Below are 16,774 nucleotides of genomic sequence, written 5' to 3'. Positions count from 1 at the left end.
TCACACTGGCTGGCATCCCGGCTTACACCGCATGGCTGGGCTGAGGAGGAGAAGCATTCATCGATATACTGCAAATGTCCATTTGGGAAGGAAAGACCCAGAGAGGGGACGCAGTCACACCCTGGCGTTCAGAGTTGAAACCAATGCAGAAAGGGTGTGCTTTAATTTGAGCATGATGCTAATATCATCATGGAAGACACTTCTTTGGCACTAACTCTAGCAGGCACTGTTTAGTGCACTATGCACACATTAACGCATTTAGCGCATGAACTAGGTACTGTTGTGCTGTTTTACAGATGAAAAGACTGAGGCATGGAGAGGCTTAGTGATTTGCTCAAGGCGGGCTACACTTGTAGTAGGTGGTGGTGCTGGGCTCTAGCCCAGGTATTGTTGCTGTTAGGGTAGACACATGTAGGGAACTGGGAATGACACCCGTGACCTGTGAGGTTGGCTCACAGCTGGTGCTCACCACATTCTTCCCTGGGGCCAAGTGGCCGCAGCCCACCAGAGACCGACACTTCTCCTGTCCTCAGGTCCCCTCTCTGAGCTCCACTACCCCATCGACAGCCTGACCAAGAAACCCAAGGGTTTTGGATTTGTCACCTTCATGTTCCCTGAGCACGCTGTGAAGGCCTACTCGGAGGTGGACGGGCAGGTATTCCAGGTGAGGCCCCTCCTGGACTGGCCGGGAGGCTGTGGGGCTCAAGTGGTCGGGAAAGGCTGTGTGCATGTGTGTGTGTGTGATGTGTGTGTGTGTGTGTGTGAGAGAGACTGTCTATGTGTGGACACAGGTGTCCACTTTGTGGGCCTCAGAAAACGTGCAGTGGCATGCTAAGTCACTGCCTCACACAAGCCACTGGAGGGTAAGAAGTCACGTGACAGCAGGATCTGATCTGTTCTGGTCACCAATCTGTGGCACTTACACCTGTGTCTGGCACTTAGCAGGCACTGAAAAAATACTCCTTAAATGGATGAATTTGCTCTCCGTCTCTATAGATACCACCTTGTAACAGGAGTAAGAAGACAGGAATTTTGGCAGGGACCTATTAAAATGGCCACTGTGGAATATAAGAAACTTCTCTTTTCCCAATGTTATCAAGTAATCTACTTAGCATACATCCTCAAGCCCCAGGCTGCCTCATCATCACCCTTTTTCCTTTTCTCATTCATTCATTCATTCATTTATTCATGATTTCTTGACCCCCTTGTTGCCATCAGGCCAGACCTGGCCCTGCCGGCATGGAGCTCACATTCTCACTCACCGGTGCAGGGACAGGATGCGATGCAGGCTTGAGGGGCCGGGAGAGAGCTGCGGGTGTGGGTTATACACTGATCGAAGTTTCGTGTGTGTAGCTGTGTCAGGTGGTCCCCTCACGACATCGGGATCCTGTGTCAGGTGGGAAGAGAGTGGCCACATTCTACCTGACCTCCCTCCCACCCTCTGGTCAGGGTTTTAGTGCCAGGTCCAGCTTACTCGTGGTGGAAGCCAACATCCTCCGGCAGGAAGCAGGGCTTACAGGCAAACCTTCTGTTTATTCCCTTCCCGTCATTCCCTTCCAGGGCAGGATGCTCCACGTGTTACCATCTACCATCAAGAAGGAAGCCAGCGAGGACGCCAGTGCCCTGGGATCATCGTCCTACAAGAAGAAGAAGGAGGCCCAGGACAAAGCCAACAGTGCCAGGTCCTCAGTGCCCCTGAAGCCGCTGAGCTCCAACCCCAACCCTCTGCCACCCTCACCCTGCCCTTTCTAAGCCACCTGGGTCTTCTGACTCCTGATGGGTTTAGTTCATACCTTACCGAGCTTCAGTTTTCTCATCTGTAAAATGGGAGAATAATAGTAGTGCCTTACTTTTATGGTGCTGTAAGGTTTAAATGAGTGAATGTATGTGAAGTTCTTAGTCCCTGACACAGATGAAGCACTCTTAGGGATGGTCCCTGTCATCATCCATCTTGTTGTCTTCAGGCCCTGTATACGTAGCCCATGATAGGGAAATTGGGGGCACGTAGATAGGCAGGCCTAGGAGCCCATTTCTTAGAGGATTCGTGTCTGAGAGCAAGTTCCCCTCATCTAGCTGCGGTCTGATCTCCCTGTTCTGCCTCTGCCTCTTAGCTCTCACAACTGGAACACGCTATTTATGGGGCCGAATGCTGTGGCCGATGCCATCGCACAGAAGTACAACGCCACTAAGAGTCAAGTGTTTGACCACGTGAGTAAAGGCCGACCGGTCCTCTCTGGGATCTGGGCCAAACTGAAGGGGAGAAAGAGCAGGAGGCTCATTGCGGTGCTGTCGGCTGTGAGGCTGGGGCCGCCAGGGCTTTCCTCTTGAGCCTTCCCCGAGGCCTCTGGAATGGAAGGTGCTCTCCCAGCCCTCCCTTTGGAAACATCCCCAGCCAGGCTCTAGCCCTGGCTTCTCATGCCCTTGTGTGGAGCCACCCCAGAGAATGTGATTGACAGTCGTGTTGACAGGTGACATTCCTGAGCATTAGTGCGTGGTACTCCTCACAATGGCCCTGTGAAGTAGGGGTTGTTGTATCCCGTTGTCCAGATGAGGAAACCGAGACCCAGGGACACAATAACTTGTCCAAGGTCACAGACTTGCAAAGAGGTGGAGGTGGGAGGACACCAGGTCTGGCCAACTCCAGTGCCTTGGCTCTGAACCCTGTCTCATGATTTCCGCAGCCCAGGCAGCCCAGGTCTCTGAAGCCAGAGGAGGGGTCACTGGGTTCCGTTGCTCCTTCTCTCCCAAGTCTAGCCTTATTCCTTCTGACTTCCCCATCCATCCAGCTCCTCCATGTCACATAGCTTTAAAAATCAACATGATGTTTTGATAGACGTATAGATAGTGAAATGCTTACCATAGGCCAGCCAATTAACATTTCCATCATCTCATACTTGCCCTTTTTGTGTGTGTGGCAAAAACACCTAAAATCCACTACAAAAGATTTTGCTAGAAGCAGAAATCTCCAATGTTAACTCTAGTCCTCATGTTGTACATTTATATTAGATCTCTAGACTTACGCAGCTGACATATCTGCTCTTTTGTATTCTTTCTGCATTGGATCCTATATGTGCTTTGTACCTTCTATAAAAGGATACTTTTTAAAAGGTATATTCAAGTAGGGTTGTGTGTGTGTGTATATATATATATAAAAATGTGTATATATATAAACATACATATATATATAAAAATATACAGATATGTACATATTCTTATATATATCCACATATATATAATTTTTTTTTTTGAGACAGAGTTGCTCTGTCACCCAGGCTGGAGTGCAGTGACGTGACCATAGCTCATAGCTCACTGCAGCCTCCCAAATTCTTGGCTAAAGCAATCCTCCCACCTCACCCTCCCGAGTGACTAGGACTACAGATGCATGCCATCATGCCTATTTATTTTTGTTTTTGCAGAGATGGGGTCTCACTCTGTTGCCCAGTCTGGTCTCAAACTTCTAGGCTCAAGTGATCATGCCACCTTGGCCTCCCAAAGTGTTGGGATTACAGGCAGGAGTCATATGAAGTATATTTTATATATATGAAATACAAAGTATACTTTTTCTAAGGTACTTTGCAGAAAGCCTGAAAATACCCCCTTCTTTGTATATTTTGTATCCTCATACCTTCTTTTAAAATGCATGCATCTGGGTTGGGCACGGTGGCTCACACCTATAATCCGAGCACTTTGGAAGGCTGAGGCAGGTGGATCACTAGAGGTCAGGAGTTCAAGACCAGCCTGGCCAACATGGAGAAACCCCACCTCTACTAAAAATACAAAAATTAGCCTTGTGTGGTGGCGCATGCCTGTAATCCCAGCTATTCGGGAGGCTGAGGCAGAAGAATCACTTGAACCCAGGAGGCAGGTTGCAATGAACCAAGATCATGCTGCTGCACTCCAGCCCAGGCGACAGAGCGAGAGTCTGTCCCAAAAAAAAAAAAAAAAACATGCATCTGGAGTTAGAGGCAGCTGAGTTCTTCCCAGGCAAACCTGGGAATGTTTTTGACATGGGTGGATTTGGCTCGTAAGCTCCTTGCCCATTGCTGTCCACCAGGCACTGAAGGTCAGTGCTGTCCATTAGGGAATGTGAGCCACTTGTGTAGTTGGAAATGGTCTAGTGGCCACATGTTTAAAAGGCTAAATGAAACAGACAAAATTAATATTAATAATATATTTCATGTAACTCAGTATATCCAAGATATTTTCCCCCCCTCCCGAGATGGAGTTTTGCTCTTGTTGCCCAGGCTGGAGGGCAATGGTGTGATCTCGGCTAACCAAAACCTCTGCCTCTTGAGTTCAAGCAATTCTCCAGCCTCAGCCTCCCAAGTAGCTGGGATTACAGGCATGCGCCACCACGCCTGGCTAATTTTGTATTTTTAGTAGAGACGAGGTTTCTCCATGTTGGTCAGGCTGGTCTCGAACTCCCGACCTCAGGTGATCCACCTGCCTCAGCCTCCCAAAGTGCTGGGATTACAGGCATGAGCCACTGGGCCATCCAAAATATTATCATTTCAACATATGCACAATGTTAAAAAAAAAAAAAAATTGCAAGCTATTATAGTCTTCTTTTCCTCATGGAATTCCGTATTTGTTTTCCACGGAGAGCACTCTGGATGCGTCGCGTTGCATTTCACATACTGAGTGGCTCTGAGGGGCTTGTGGCACTGTGTTGGATGGCACAGTTCTAGACCCAGGCCAGCTGGGGGCCTGCAGCCACTTCAGATCCCCCGAGTACTCTGAGTTCTCGGAATGCAGCAAGCCCCCAAACAGGACCAGTGAGGTTCCTCTGGTGCCTTCTGATGAGGGAAAAGATACTGACACATTAGCAGAGGTGCAGTGCGGCAGGCCTGGTGAGGGCAGAGAACAGAAAAGCCAAGAGAGGGATAGGGTGTCACTGCAAGGGTGGGCTGGTCAGCAACGTGACACTTAAGCAGAAACTGAATGGAGCAAGGAAATGGGTAAGAGCCATGGCGGCCAAGGTCAACAACTGCAGGAGCCCTGAGGTGAGATGAGCTCCGCATGGCGTGGCAGCAAAGACCCATATGATGAGGGGAGGGAGTGCAGGAGAGGGGACCCTGGGGTCCCAGATCTACTATGAGAGACCTGGGAAGCCAGAGCCATTGGGGCGCCAAGCGCAGTGGCTCACACCTGTAATCCTGACACTTTGGGAAGCTGAGACAGGTGGATTGCTTAAGCCCAGGAGTTCAAGATCAGCCTGGGCAATATGGCAAAACCCCATCTCTACAAAAAATATAAAATAGAGCTGGATGTGGTGGGGTGCGTTTGTGGTCCCAGCTACTCAGGAGGCTGAAGTGTGAAGATTGCATGAGTCTAGGAGATTGAGGCTGCAGTGAGCCGTGATCACACCACTGCACTCCAGCCTGGGGGACAGATATGACAGAGTAAGACCCTGTCTTTCTTAAAAAAAAAAAAAAAAAAAGCACAGAGCCGTTGGGGGCATCTGATCAATGTAGGAAGGTGAGTGGCATCCGTGGAATCCATTTCCATCCCAGCCTCCTCTTCAGGCTGTTGGGAGATGGGAGGGCCAGCAAGTCACCTGGCCGACAGCCAACCGGAACTCTTCCTTTCCTCTCCCACAGGAGACCAAGGGCAGCGTGGCCGTGCGCGTGGCTCTGGGGGAGACCCAGCTCGTCCAGGAAGTGCGGCGCTTTCTCATAGACAACGGGGTCAGCCTGGATTCCTTCAGCCAGGTAGGTGCTCTCGGCGGCGCCAGCCGCAGCCACTGGAGAGTTGAGAATGGCCTTTCCAGGGGAGACGCAGATGGATTTAAGGATCTGGCCTTCTAAGGACTGTTACTGATTTCTAAATTGTCTCTAAAGAAAGGAAGAAATGTTACATGGGCTGAGACAAGTGGCCTATCTGACCCTGATTCTGTCTGTCCAGAGCCATATACAAGAGGTCTGCCTATAACCCCACAGTTCCCCCACACAGATCAGCACCCCCAACATCTCACTTCCCTACCCAGTGGCTTCCCAGAGCATCTGTTATCTGTTCGGGGACTTTGACCCTTCTTGAACCTAGCAGGGAAGAGTCCAGCACCTCCATGTGCCTGTTCTCCACCAAGTAGCAGTTCTTAGATTTATGGATGACTGCAGCTTAGAGGGCCCCTAAGACATCATGAGACCCCTTCATTTTACAATCTGGGTGACTTACAAGGTCAAACAGTCTATATGTGAGAGGAGCCTGGACTAAAACTCAGGGCTTCTGACTCCCAAAACAGCCCTTTCAACAGCCTTCCCAGGCCTTACATTTTTACCTCAAGATGAATGAGGAGGATGGATGAATGAAGATGTATGGGGGATGGGTGGATGGATGGACGGATGGATGGAGGATGAATATGAATGGTGGATGAATGGATGGCTGGATGGATGGATGGATGGTGGATGAATATAGATGATGGATGGATGGGTAGATAGATGGATAAAATAAATATACTAATAGCTAACATTTAGTAAGACTCACCAAAGCACTCTTCTAAGTTTACATGTTTAATTAGCTCATTTCATTCACGTGGCCACACTGTGAAAGCCGCTCTACTGTGCTTCCACTCTACAGAAGGAACCACAGTCACAGAGGGGTGAAGACACTTCACAGCTTGTCGTGGTGGAGCTGAGTTTGAACACAGGCCTTCTGGCCCCTGTAACTGTAACACTGCGGCCTGAGTTGCACCTAAAAGGCCCACAGGTGCCCAGCCTTTCCCACCTGCAGATGGTTTTCACTCCCCTCACCTCACTCAATCCTCATAGTAACCCTGTGTGGCGTCTATAAGATGGGTGTGACTGTTAGCCCATTTTGCAGATGAGAAAATTGAGGCCCACAGAAACAAGGTAATTGACCCAAGGTCTCAGGTTACATTAGCGGCTGAGCTAAGACTTATTCCCAGATAGGGCATATGCCTAGATTTTTCCATTATATTTTATTGGCTGTTTTATCCTCCTCCAACATTATTTTTTAATAAAATTATTGCTGACGTTTTCAGAGTGCTCATAGTACATGTACTTTTACCAACCCATTTAATGAAAACTTTTCCTGGAGCAATCCTGTGAAATAGATGCTCTGTCCTTGCTGTCGCTGCGGGAGCTGAGGCACAGTTAAGTACATTTCTCAAGGCTGAACAGCTAGTCTTTTAGTTTGGGTTCTCCCAGAAGCAGATTCTGGGACAAGGATTCAAGGGCAAACAGTTTTGGGGCAATGCAGAAAACCCTGGTGAGAAAGGGATGCAGGGAAGAGAAGGAGCCCAGGGTGCAGAGTGTGCTGCTGCAGTAGGCTGCCCTGTGGGTGCCTGGAGCTCTGCCTAGGGGAAAGCCTGCAGTGCTCACACCTCAGTCTCATCCCACCCAAGGACAAGGGATGCAGCAACTCCTGAGAGCTGTGGGCTGCTCCCGGGGGCGTTAACTCTGCAGCACGTCCTGCTGGCTGCACGTGGTAGCAGGTGGGCGGTCTGTAGTTCAGGAAGAAAAGCCTTGGTACTGAGATGCAGACCCCAGCCACTGGAAGCCTTGGAAGGTGCTGCCCTGCTCAGGAGTGGAGGAGGGGCTGGGATTTGATACAGGAGCTCCCGCTTCAGAGTCCCAGGCCTTACCCCCTCTGCAGAGCTGCCTTGCAGCGAGCATCATGCCAGACAGGGTCGTTCCTCCTGGGTCTTCCTCCTAAGTGCCTGGTTGCTGAGGTTCCAAATGGAGAACCTCATCTGGAGACCCCCACGATCCCTGCTGGTGTCAGCTGGGGACCCTCTTCCCTCCTGTGGTCCCATGTGTGTGCATTTGCTCTTTGCAGGCTGCAGCAGAGCGAAGCAAGACTGTGATTCTGGTCAAGAACCTCCCAGCAGGCACCCTGGCGGCCGAGCTGCAGGAGACCTTCGGCCGTTTTGGCAGCCTGGGCCGCGTGCTGCTGCCAGAGGGTGGAATCACTGCCATCGTGGAGTTCCTGGAGCCCCTGGAGGCCCGCAAGGCCTTCAGGCATCTGGCCTATTCCAAGGTAGGGCTGCCGGAGACCTGGAGTTGATCTGGAGAAGGACCAGTGAGGGCTGCTTCATAGGAGAGGGTGCAGTGGGCTATGGATTCACAGACGTGGCACATGGGAGCTCACCCTAAACCACCCATCTCAATCATGGCTGAATATCATCCCTACCACCTGAAAACCTGTCTGGATGGGAGGAATGGGAGAGGGAAGTTCTTTTTTTTTTTTTTTTTTTTTTTTTTTTTGAGACAGAGTCTCGCTGTGTTGCCCAGGCTGGCTCAATCTCCGCTCACTGCACTGCAAGCTCCACCTCCCAGATTCACACCATTCTCCTGCCTCAGCCTCCCAAGTAGATGGGACTACAGGCGCCCGCCACCATGCCTGGCTAATTTTTTTAAATTTTTAGTAGAGACGGGGGTTTCACCATGTTCACCAGGATGGTCTCGATCTCCTAACCTCAAGATCCACCCACCTCGGCCTCCCAAAGTGCTGGGATTACAGGTGTGAGCCACCACGCCCGGCCGGGAGAGGGAAGTTCTGAACCATCCTCCAGAAAGCATGCCTTGGTTCCTTGCCTGACTCACGCTTTTCTTTGGCTTTCTTTACCCATGTTAATTTGGATTAACATTTTAATTTTAATTAAATGTGTTCATTCTTTTTTTTAAAAAAGTACTTTTTTTTCTTATTTATTTTTAAAGACAGGGTCTCTGTCTGCCACCCAGGCTACAGTGCAGTGGCGCCATCTTGGTTCGCTGCAGCCTTGAGCTCTGGGGCTCAAGCAATCCTCCCACCTCACAGGCATGCACCACCACCCCTGGCTAATTTTTTTATTTTTTGTAGAGACAAAGGTGTCCCTATTTTGCCCAAGAATGAGCATTCTTGATGGTTTTGCAATCTTGTAGCTACAATGAGATGAATGAAGTCAGTTCTGTAGGCGGGGCTGTCACTTGGTTCTTGGTTTAGAAAAAAGCCAACAGTTGTGTATTAGTTTCCTGGCTGCGGCTGTCATAACAAATTATCACAAGCTAGTTGGCTTGAAACAACAGAAATAGATCGTCCCACGGTTCCAAAGGCCACAGTCTGAAATCAAGGTGTCAGCAGGGTTGTGCTTCCTCTGAAGGCTCTGGGGAGTCTGAGCTGTGTCTCTTCCAGCTTCTGGTGGCTCCAGGCGTCCCTGGCCCATGGCTGCATCACTCCGGTTTCTCCCTTCATCCTCACGTGGCTTTTCCTCTTCTCCTCTCAGTCTTCCCCCGTATCTCTCTTATAAGGACACTTGTCATTGGATTTAGGGCCTGCCGGGATAATGAAAGATGATCTCATCTCAAAATCTTTCACTTAATGAAATTTGCAAAGATCCTTTTTCCAAATAAGGGTGCATTCACAGGTTCTAAGGGTTCAAGATATAGACATACCCTTGCAGGGCCACTACAAGTATTTTCTGTTTATAAGGCCCTTTAGCACTTTGCAGACCTTGGTCTCCCTCAGCAATTCTTAGAGATAGATATTCATGTCCCCCCGCCCAGCAATTCTTAGAGATCGGTATTCATGTCTCCCCCAGCAATTCTTTTTTTTTTTTTTTTTTTTTTTTTGAGACGGAGTCTCGCTCTGTCGCCCAGGCTGGAGTGCAGTGGCGCAAGCTCCACCTCCCAGGTTCACACCATTCTCCTACCTCAGCCTCTCCGAGTAGCTGGGACTACAGTTGCTCGCCACCACGCCTGGCTAATTTTTTGTATTTTTTAGAAAAGACAGGGTTTCACCGTGGTCTCGATCTCCTGACCTCATGATCTGCCCGCCTCGGCCTCCCAAAGTGCTGGGATTACAAGCGTGAGCCACCGCACCTGGTTAATTCTTAGAGATAGGTATTCATGTCCCCATTTTGCTTGTGAGGAAATGATTTCTCATTCTCTGCCACTTTAACCCCATAATAGTCTTTAGCTTGGGACTCTGTGGCCACTAAGCCCTCAGGAAGTCAGTCGGCGCTTGACCCATAAAAAAAATTATCTAGGTGGGGCCCCCATGACTGAGATGTGAGCATCCTTTGGAATGTGACACCATCCTTTCTTCCTTCTGCTTTGGGAGGACATGCCCATCACCAAAGGCTCTCTCTGTGTGAGCCACAGTTGGAGAACACTGACTAGGTGAGGCCTCCTGTTTTGGGCAGTGTCTGTTTCACCAACAAGAAGACTGCTATCTTCATTTTGCACATATGGAAACTGATGCCCAGAGAGGTGCCCTGACCCATGATCACACAGCTAAGTAGTGATGCAGCCTGCTGTCTGCACACCAATCTGTTTCACTCTGAAGCATGTGTATTTTTCTGAAACATAACTGATTTGCAAGGCTTTCATGGAGTAGGAAATTTGAAAAGATTCAAAAAGGGCATTTGTTGACAAATCTCACTCCCAACCCTGTCCTGCAGCTCCCCAGTGACCGCCTAATGAGGTAGGTGTCATCAGTGTCTTGTTTATCACCCACCTGCCCATGGCCCCTCTTTTTTTTTTTTTTTTTTAAGAGGCAGGATTTCCCTGGAGTACAGTGGCAGAATCCTAGCTCACTGCAGCCTCAAACTCCTGAGCTCAAGGGATCCTCCCACCTCAGCTTCCTGAGTAGCTAGGACTACAGGTGTGTGCCACCATGCCCAGATATCCTTTTAAAAAAATAACATCTGCATGCACACACATGCACACGTATACAGGTGTTGCCGGTGGATATATGCACATAAAGTGTGTTCTGTTAACGGGTATTTTACACTTCCTCCGGGAAAGCTGCACTTTACCAATGATGTGGTCGCTCCTCGTCCCACTCCCAGCTAAATCATGAAACTTTAGAGTTTCATACTCTAATTGGAAAAAACACAAAGGGGGCCTGGGAGCTGCCATATGTCTGGTGGCAACAGAGACTAAAGCCTCTCTCCTGCACCCTGAGTTGCAGCACGGGGGCCAAATGTTGTCCTCAGGGAGTAGGCAGCAGTCAGGGCTCTGGGCTGGGCTCCTTCTGGCTCCATTCTTGGGTGAGTTGCCCATCCTCTGTGACCCTTGGGCTGTGATCTGCATGGGACTGAGTCCTTCCCCAGCAGTGTGTTGTAATGAAGACCCACAGGGCCATCACTCTTGTCTCTGCAGTTCCATCATGTCCCCCTCTATCTGGAGTGGGCTCCAGTTGGCGTCTTCTCCAGTGCAGCCCCACAGAAGAAAAAGCTCCAAGACGCTCCTTCAGAACCCATGGAAAAGGACCCAGCAGAGCCAGAAACAGGTAAGAGCTGAGTCTGAGACCAGGATGCCTTGGGATAACAGGTGAGGGAAAGGAGTAGGGAGGCGGGCAGCGGGAAGTTTCTCATCGAGCCTCTGGTTTAAAGCTCTTTGTTCCATGCTAGAGACCAGCGGGGCTCATACTCTCAGATTTTATGGGCATGTCCTGTAAAAAACAGTGTCAAAATTATGGATGCAACATGCTTTTAGTTTGTCAATTAAAGCTTTTAGGGGAAAAAAATTACAATCTATTCACAAGGATTCAAAGCAGAACAAGTGTAAACAACCTTCCAGTTTCAGAGATGGACCAGAATGGCTCATGGAGGAGGGTAGCTGGTATGGGAGATACTTATTCTCATGTCCTTGGAGTGGCAGTACCCTTTGATGTCCAGTGACTGCAAAGGCAGGAAGGGAAGGGGAAGCTGTGGCCCCTGGGGGCCAGAGAGGGCAGCCCCCACCCTCGGTTAATGCTTCCTAGCTGGGGAAAGGGGTATCATTGGGCTTTGGGACTGGGCAGTACTTTCTTGTCAGGACTGCTTTGCAAATCACAAGACATTTCACGTCCCTGGCCCGTGCCTCTGAGTGTCATGAGTGCCCCCAGTCCTTGTGACAACCTGGAACACCCCCACGCATTCCTAGATGCCCACAGCGGGCAGTGTATACCCCACATTGAGGGCCTCATAGTCTGAGGACCGTAACCACATCTTAGAAGCCAACACCAACAGGACCACGGTCATTCTATCCAGATGCTACGATTTTCCTTGTCAGTGATAACCACTCCCCTATACACATCTACAATGCAGCAATCAGTTGTTTAGCTTATTAAAATAAGGATGTTAAAAATAATAATAATAAGTCCTCAGCTACTCTCTCCTTTGTTCTCATTTTTTTTTTTTAAAGGACATTTCATAGTTAAAAAAAAAACAGTTGGGGAGGAACATTGTCAGATTTAAGATTTTTTTTTTTTTTTGAGACAGAGTCTTGCTCTGTTGCCCAGGCTGGAGTGCGTGATCTCGGCTCACTGCAACCTCTGCCTCCTGGGTTCAAGCAATTCTCCTGCCTCAGCCTCCCCAGTAGCTGGGACTACAGGCGCCTACCACCACACCTGGCTAATTTTTTTGTATTTTTGGTAGAGACGGGGTTTCACCATATTGGCCAGGCTGGTTTGGAATTCCTGGCCTCAAGTGATCTGCCTGCCTCAGCTTCCCAAAGTGCTGGGATTACAGGCATAAGCCACCACACCCAGTCTAAGATTTTAGTGAAATAGAATTTGCTGTACCTAACCTCCCCTGCCTTGTCCGCATTTCTCATTTCCTTGTTTCACTGTGGATCTTCAGTACTGGCTCAGCCAGCGCAAGGCATTCAGGAAGTGCCGGTCTGGAGGCCCCTTTCAGTCAGGAAGCAAAATCCTTCAGTCCCTTTGGGATTTGAGGACCCAGAAGCATCCCCCGTCATTGGCGTTAATGATGATTGGTGTAAACCTTGGCGAAAGCCCGTCTCCTGTTCCTGCTCATTTATGAGTTAAGCTCTCCTCAGTTTGGATCAGGGTCTCCTTCAAAACCTGTGCCTGCTCCCATCAAAACAAAATTCTCTTTATGTCATCCTGGCTTGTTCTTAACTGTCTCCCCCAAATCACAGCTGCCTTGGTTTTTACTTCAGTTACTACCCTTGAACCTAAGTAATGTTTTTTTTGGCCCAAAGTGAGTTCTCCTTTGAAACGCGGAGATCAGCCAGGACTGAGCGGCACTGAAATCGGTGGAGGCCTCTTCCTGCAGCCTTGGGTGGCAACAGGAGGCAGGCTGGGGACACGTGGTGGCTCCCAAGGCGACTGCTTCCACCAGCCTCTTCATTTCCTTGTGTCCTGGAGATTCTCCCTCTCTGCTGTCTTATTTTTTCTCTAACACTTGTCACAATTTCTATTTATTCTGTTTATTTGTTACTTGTATTTGTTTCCTATCTCAGCCAGACTTTGAGCTGTGAAGGCAGGGAATGGGGCTGTCTCCTGAGTGCCCAGTACTCAGCACCCCGGGGGGGGCCAGGCATAAAGAAGCTTGGTTCACAGGTATCAAGGGAGTGAGGGAACGCATAAGAATCTGCCTCTCTGTCCCTTCGAAAGATGAGGCCGGGTCATATTTGTCTTTGTGTCCCAAGCCTCTGGCACATAGTAGAAGCTTAGTTAGGTTTGAACGTTTGGTTTTGGTTGTAAGCCCAGCCTCAGAACACAGTGGTGACAGTAACACCATCAATCAGAATAATAGTGGGGGCTCCCATTTGTCCCCACCCTTACAAATGGCCCTTTATTTTATTTCAAATGCTTATCACTTCCTGGAATTGTGTCATGAATGGGTTCTTTTCCCTGGTGTTGCTCTGTCGGACTCTGCCCCTGGAATGGCCACTCCACATGCCGAGAGCCCATTCACTTTGCTCACGGCCGTATCCTAGCACCCAGGAACATGCCCCAGTGGCTGGTAGTGATCAGGAAGTGTGTGTGAGCCAACCCAAGGGCAAAAGCAGCAGTTATGCCATGCCGGGCATGGTTCTAAGTCCTTGGCGTCCTCATCATGTGAGGCCTAGAGCCCCTGGGGAAATGGTCCTGAGATTTCCAGTAAGCAGCCACTCTGTGACTGGGCAAGCCACCTGCCTCTCTGAGGCTCAGTTTCCATATCTGTAAAATGGGCATGATATCTGCCCTGCCCCCTGAGGGCGTGGTGGGATGTCACATGCACATCACCAGTCTTCTGCTGCTGTTGGTGACTGAGCAATGTAAATCACAGTGCATCTTGGGAGGCTGAGGCAGGAGGATCACTCGAGTCCAGAAGTTCAAGACAAGCCTGGACAACATGGCAAAAACCCATTTCTACAAAAACAAAAATTAGCTGGGCGTGGTGGTGCATGCCTTGTAGTCCCAGCTACTCAGGAGGCTGAGGTTGGAGGATCACTTGAGCCTGGAAGATCGAGGCTGCAGTGAGCCGAGATTGCACCACTACACTCAGCCTGGGTGACAGAGCGAGACCCTATCTCAAAAATTGAAATTTAGAAAAATATGTCACAGTGAATAGCCTTTAACTCACCATGGGCACCAGCCCTGAGCCAGCAGCTGAGCTGAGTGATCAAGATGGACACCGCACAGATGCACAGACCCCCTTCCCCAGGAGCTTTTGAGCTGTGGAGGACAATAGAGCTGTTGGGGGACAAGTGAGATGTCACAAGTAGTAATAGAAGTGGGCCCTGAGTACAGAAATGTCTGCATCACAGCACAGGGTGCATCATGGAGATAGCATGCTGTGGTTTACAGTCACAGTGTTTTCCCACCCCCTGCCCGCGGGTCCCCCAGCTTCCTGGGTCTACACTGTAGGTTTGAGCATGTCCCCAACAGCCCCTACCTCCCAGAGGGGCTGCTTTCCAGGGCCTGACAATGACTCACACAAAGAAGGCCTTAGAGCCCGGCCGCCAGGCCTCCTTTGGCCCGGGAAGTTGTGCGTGTCTGTGCTAATTCCAAGCCCCGCTGCGTCCCGCGTCATCAGTGAATTCCCACAGAGCTGATCTCCAGGGCCTCCTCCTGCCCTCACTGCACGCAGCATGTGCACAACCCCTCCTGGCCGGTGCTGTTCTTTTCACCTGCTCCTCCCCCACCCCCACCCTCTTTGCATTGTTCCTGAAGCTTCGCCAGATCCCCGACTCCCCTGTTGTAGGAGGACAACGAGGGCTGGGGGTACTCAGCCAGCCCACAAAGCCTTGGATTTTCTCAGGCTCCCAAGGAAGAAGAGTAGGAGGAGAGTGGACATAGCTTTTTATTTTTATTTTACCCCCTTCCTTTCTGCAAAGCCCTCCTGTTCTCTCTACCAGTCTCAAGGGAGGGGGACAGCATGTTTTATCTCCCCACAACCAAGACCCTCACCTCCAGATAAAGGGCTCAGAGTGGGGGGAGGTCCTGAAAAGCTGCTCACAACTGATAACAGTCTTTGCTGTCAGCTCCAGCGCCGAGAGCCGGGAAAGGGGAGGAGGCCGCAGTAAATTCTGTGGCCTGATTATAATAAAGCCCCATGTGGCGATGCGTGACTGGATTTGATTGTGCTAACTACAGATGGAAGCACAGTTCCCCTGCCTCTCCCAGCCCCCTCCAGCCCACCTTGCTTTTAGATCCTTCCCCCCACTCCCCCGCCCCTGGGCCCAGCCCTGATTCCTTTCTCACTTCTTCCCTCTTTTTCTGGTTCCTGGTGTTTTTGTTGGCAAACATCTGTTTGAGTTTCACAATACCTTATTTTTTTCTTTCTCATCTTTCTTTTGTCTCCCCACTTGGGGCCAGCAGCAGAAATGCTTTTTAAAATGACCTTTGGCTTCATGGCCTTGTCTCCTGGCTGTCTCCACGCCTCTCTGGACACAACCTGGCCTGGTGACTCGGGGAGCAGTAGCTGGCTGGCAGGGGCGCCCAGCTGTGGACTCAGACGCCTGGCACTGGCTGGCCTTCCTGGGAGCCTGAAGCCAGCAGATCAGTCTGCAGGGAGAAGGAGAAGGAGGGCCGAGGGCTCCCCACACTGGGTTGTCTTATGTCTCCCAGGGTTAGGGATTCCTAACATTTTCCCCTGGATTTCTCTCTCATCAAGGCCTGCTGAGCAGTGTGGGTAGCAACGGTGTTATTAAGAACGAAACTGTTCCCTCCCAGTGCTCACTGCAGGCCCAGGCTCAGGTCTCAGCCTGCTCTGCGTTCATTCTCGTCATCGTCCTGCAAGTAGGCACCATGATGGCCAGCCCCTTTTTAGATGGAAAGAAGGAAGCACAGAGAGTTTGCATGACTTGAGCAAGGTCACACATGTAGAGAGAGCCGGGATATGACCTGAAGCCATCAACTCTGAGGCCTGTGCTCTTATCTAAGACCCCACAGCTCCTCTCGATCACAGTAAGGGCTATTTCTTGATCGCTGTATTCTGGGTGCATGCTGAGTGTCCAGCATACTCATCACCCACAAGTAGATCTGTTCTGAGCCCAGTGCTGGAGATGCAGTGCCAACTGAGTCAGACTGGATCCTGTCCTCGAGCTCCCTGTGTAGCTGGGGAGCACAGATAGAGGAGCAAACTGCTCAGTACGGTGATGTCAGAACAGGACAGGGCTCTGAAAAGAGGAAAGCAGAAGAATGGAACAGCAAGTGGCTGGGCCCAGGCTGGAGACTGCTTGAACTAGAGTGGACAGGATGAGCTCCCTGCAAGGAGGCTGTGTGAGAAGGAGCCAGGCCTGGGAAAGCAGCAGACCAGCAGAACAGGCAGAGGCCAGCAGGTACAAAGGCCCTGTGGTAGGAAGGGGGCTTGGCAGGCTCGGCCACCAGAAAAGAGACCAGTGCGTTTGGAATGGAGGTCACAGGAGAAGAGAAAAGGGTGAGGGATGAAGTCAGGGAAGGTGGTGAGCCAGGGAGGGGGCAGAGGGCACAGCAGCAGGGAGGCTCTTCAGTTGTCCAGGTGAGGTGAGAGGTGATGGAGCCATGGCCTGGCACGTGGAGGAAGTAGTGGATACTTGCATTTCCAAACAGCCCAGCAAAGTGCAGGTGTATGAGG

At 50.4% G+C, this 16,774-nt stretch overlaps 1 protein-coding gene across 1 annotated transcript in view; it reads left to right on the top strand.

Annotated features, from left to right (window-relative positions):
• RBM19 (RNA binding motif protein 19) overlaps window positions 1-16,774 on the top strand; it is a 141,831-nt gene that overhangs the window by 18,399 nt on the left and 106,658 nt on the right. Inside the window, exons 11-16 of the mRNA XM_003274428.2 lie at window positions 534-664; window positions 1,561-1,682; window positions 2,112-2,208; window positions 5,601-5,711; window positions 7,798-7,998; window positions 11,103-11,232. Coding sequence (XP_003274476.1) covers window positions 534-664; window positions 1,561-1,682; window positions 2,112-2,208; window positions 5,601-5,711; window positions 7,798-7,998; window positions 11,103-11,232 — 792 coding nt within the window. The remainder of the gene's footprint in view (window positions 1-533; window positions 665-1,560; window positions 1,683-2,111; window positions 2,209-5,600; window positions 5,712-7,797; window positions 7,999-11,102; window positions 11,233-16,774) is intronic.

The sequence above is a fragment of the Nomascus leucogenys genome, chromosome 10, assembly GCF_006542625.1.
Source record: "Nomascus leucogenys isolate Asia chromosome 10, Asia_NLE_v1, whole genome shotgun sequence".
NCBI classification, from domain to species: domain Eukaryota; kingdom Metazoa; phylum Chordata; class Mammalia; order Primates; family Hylobatidae; genus Nomascus; species Nomascus leucogenys.
The sequence above is the reverse complement of the archived record's forward strand: the minus strand, read 5'-3'. Positions and strand labels throughout refer to the sequence as shown.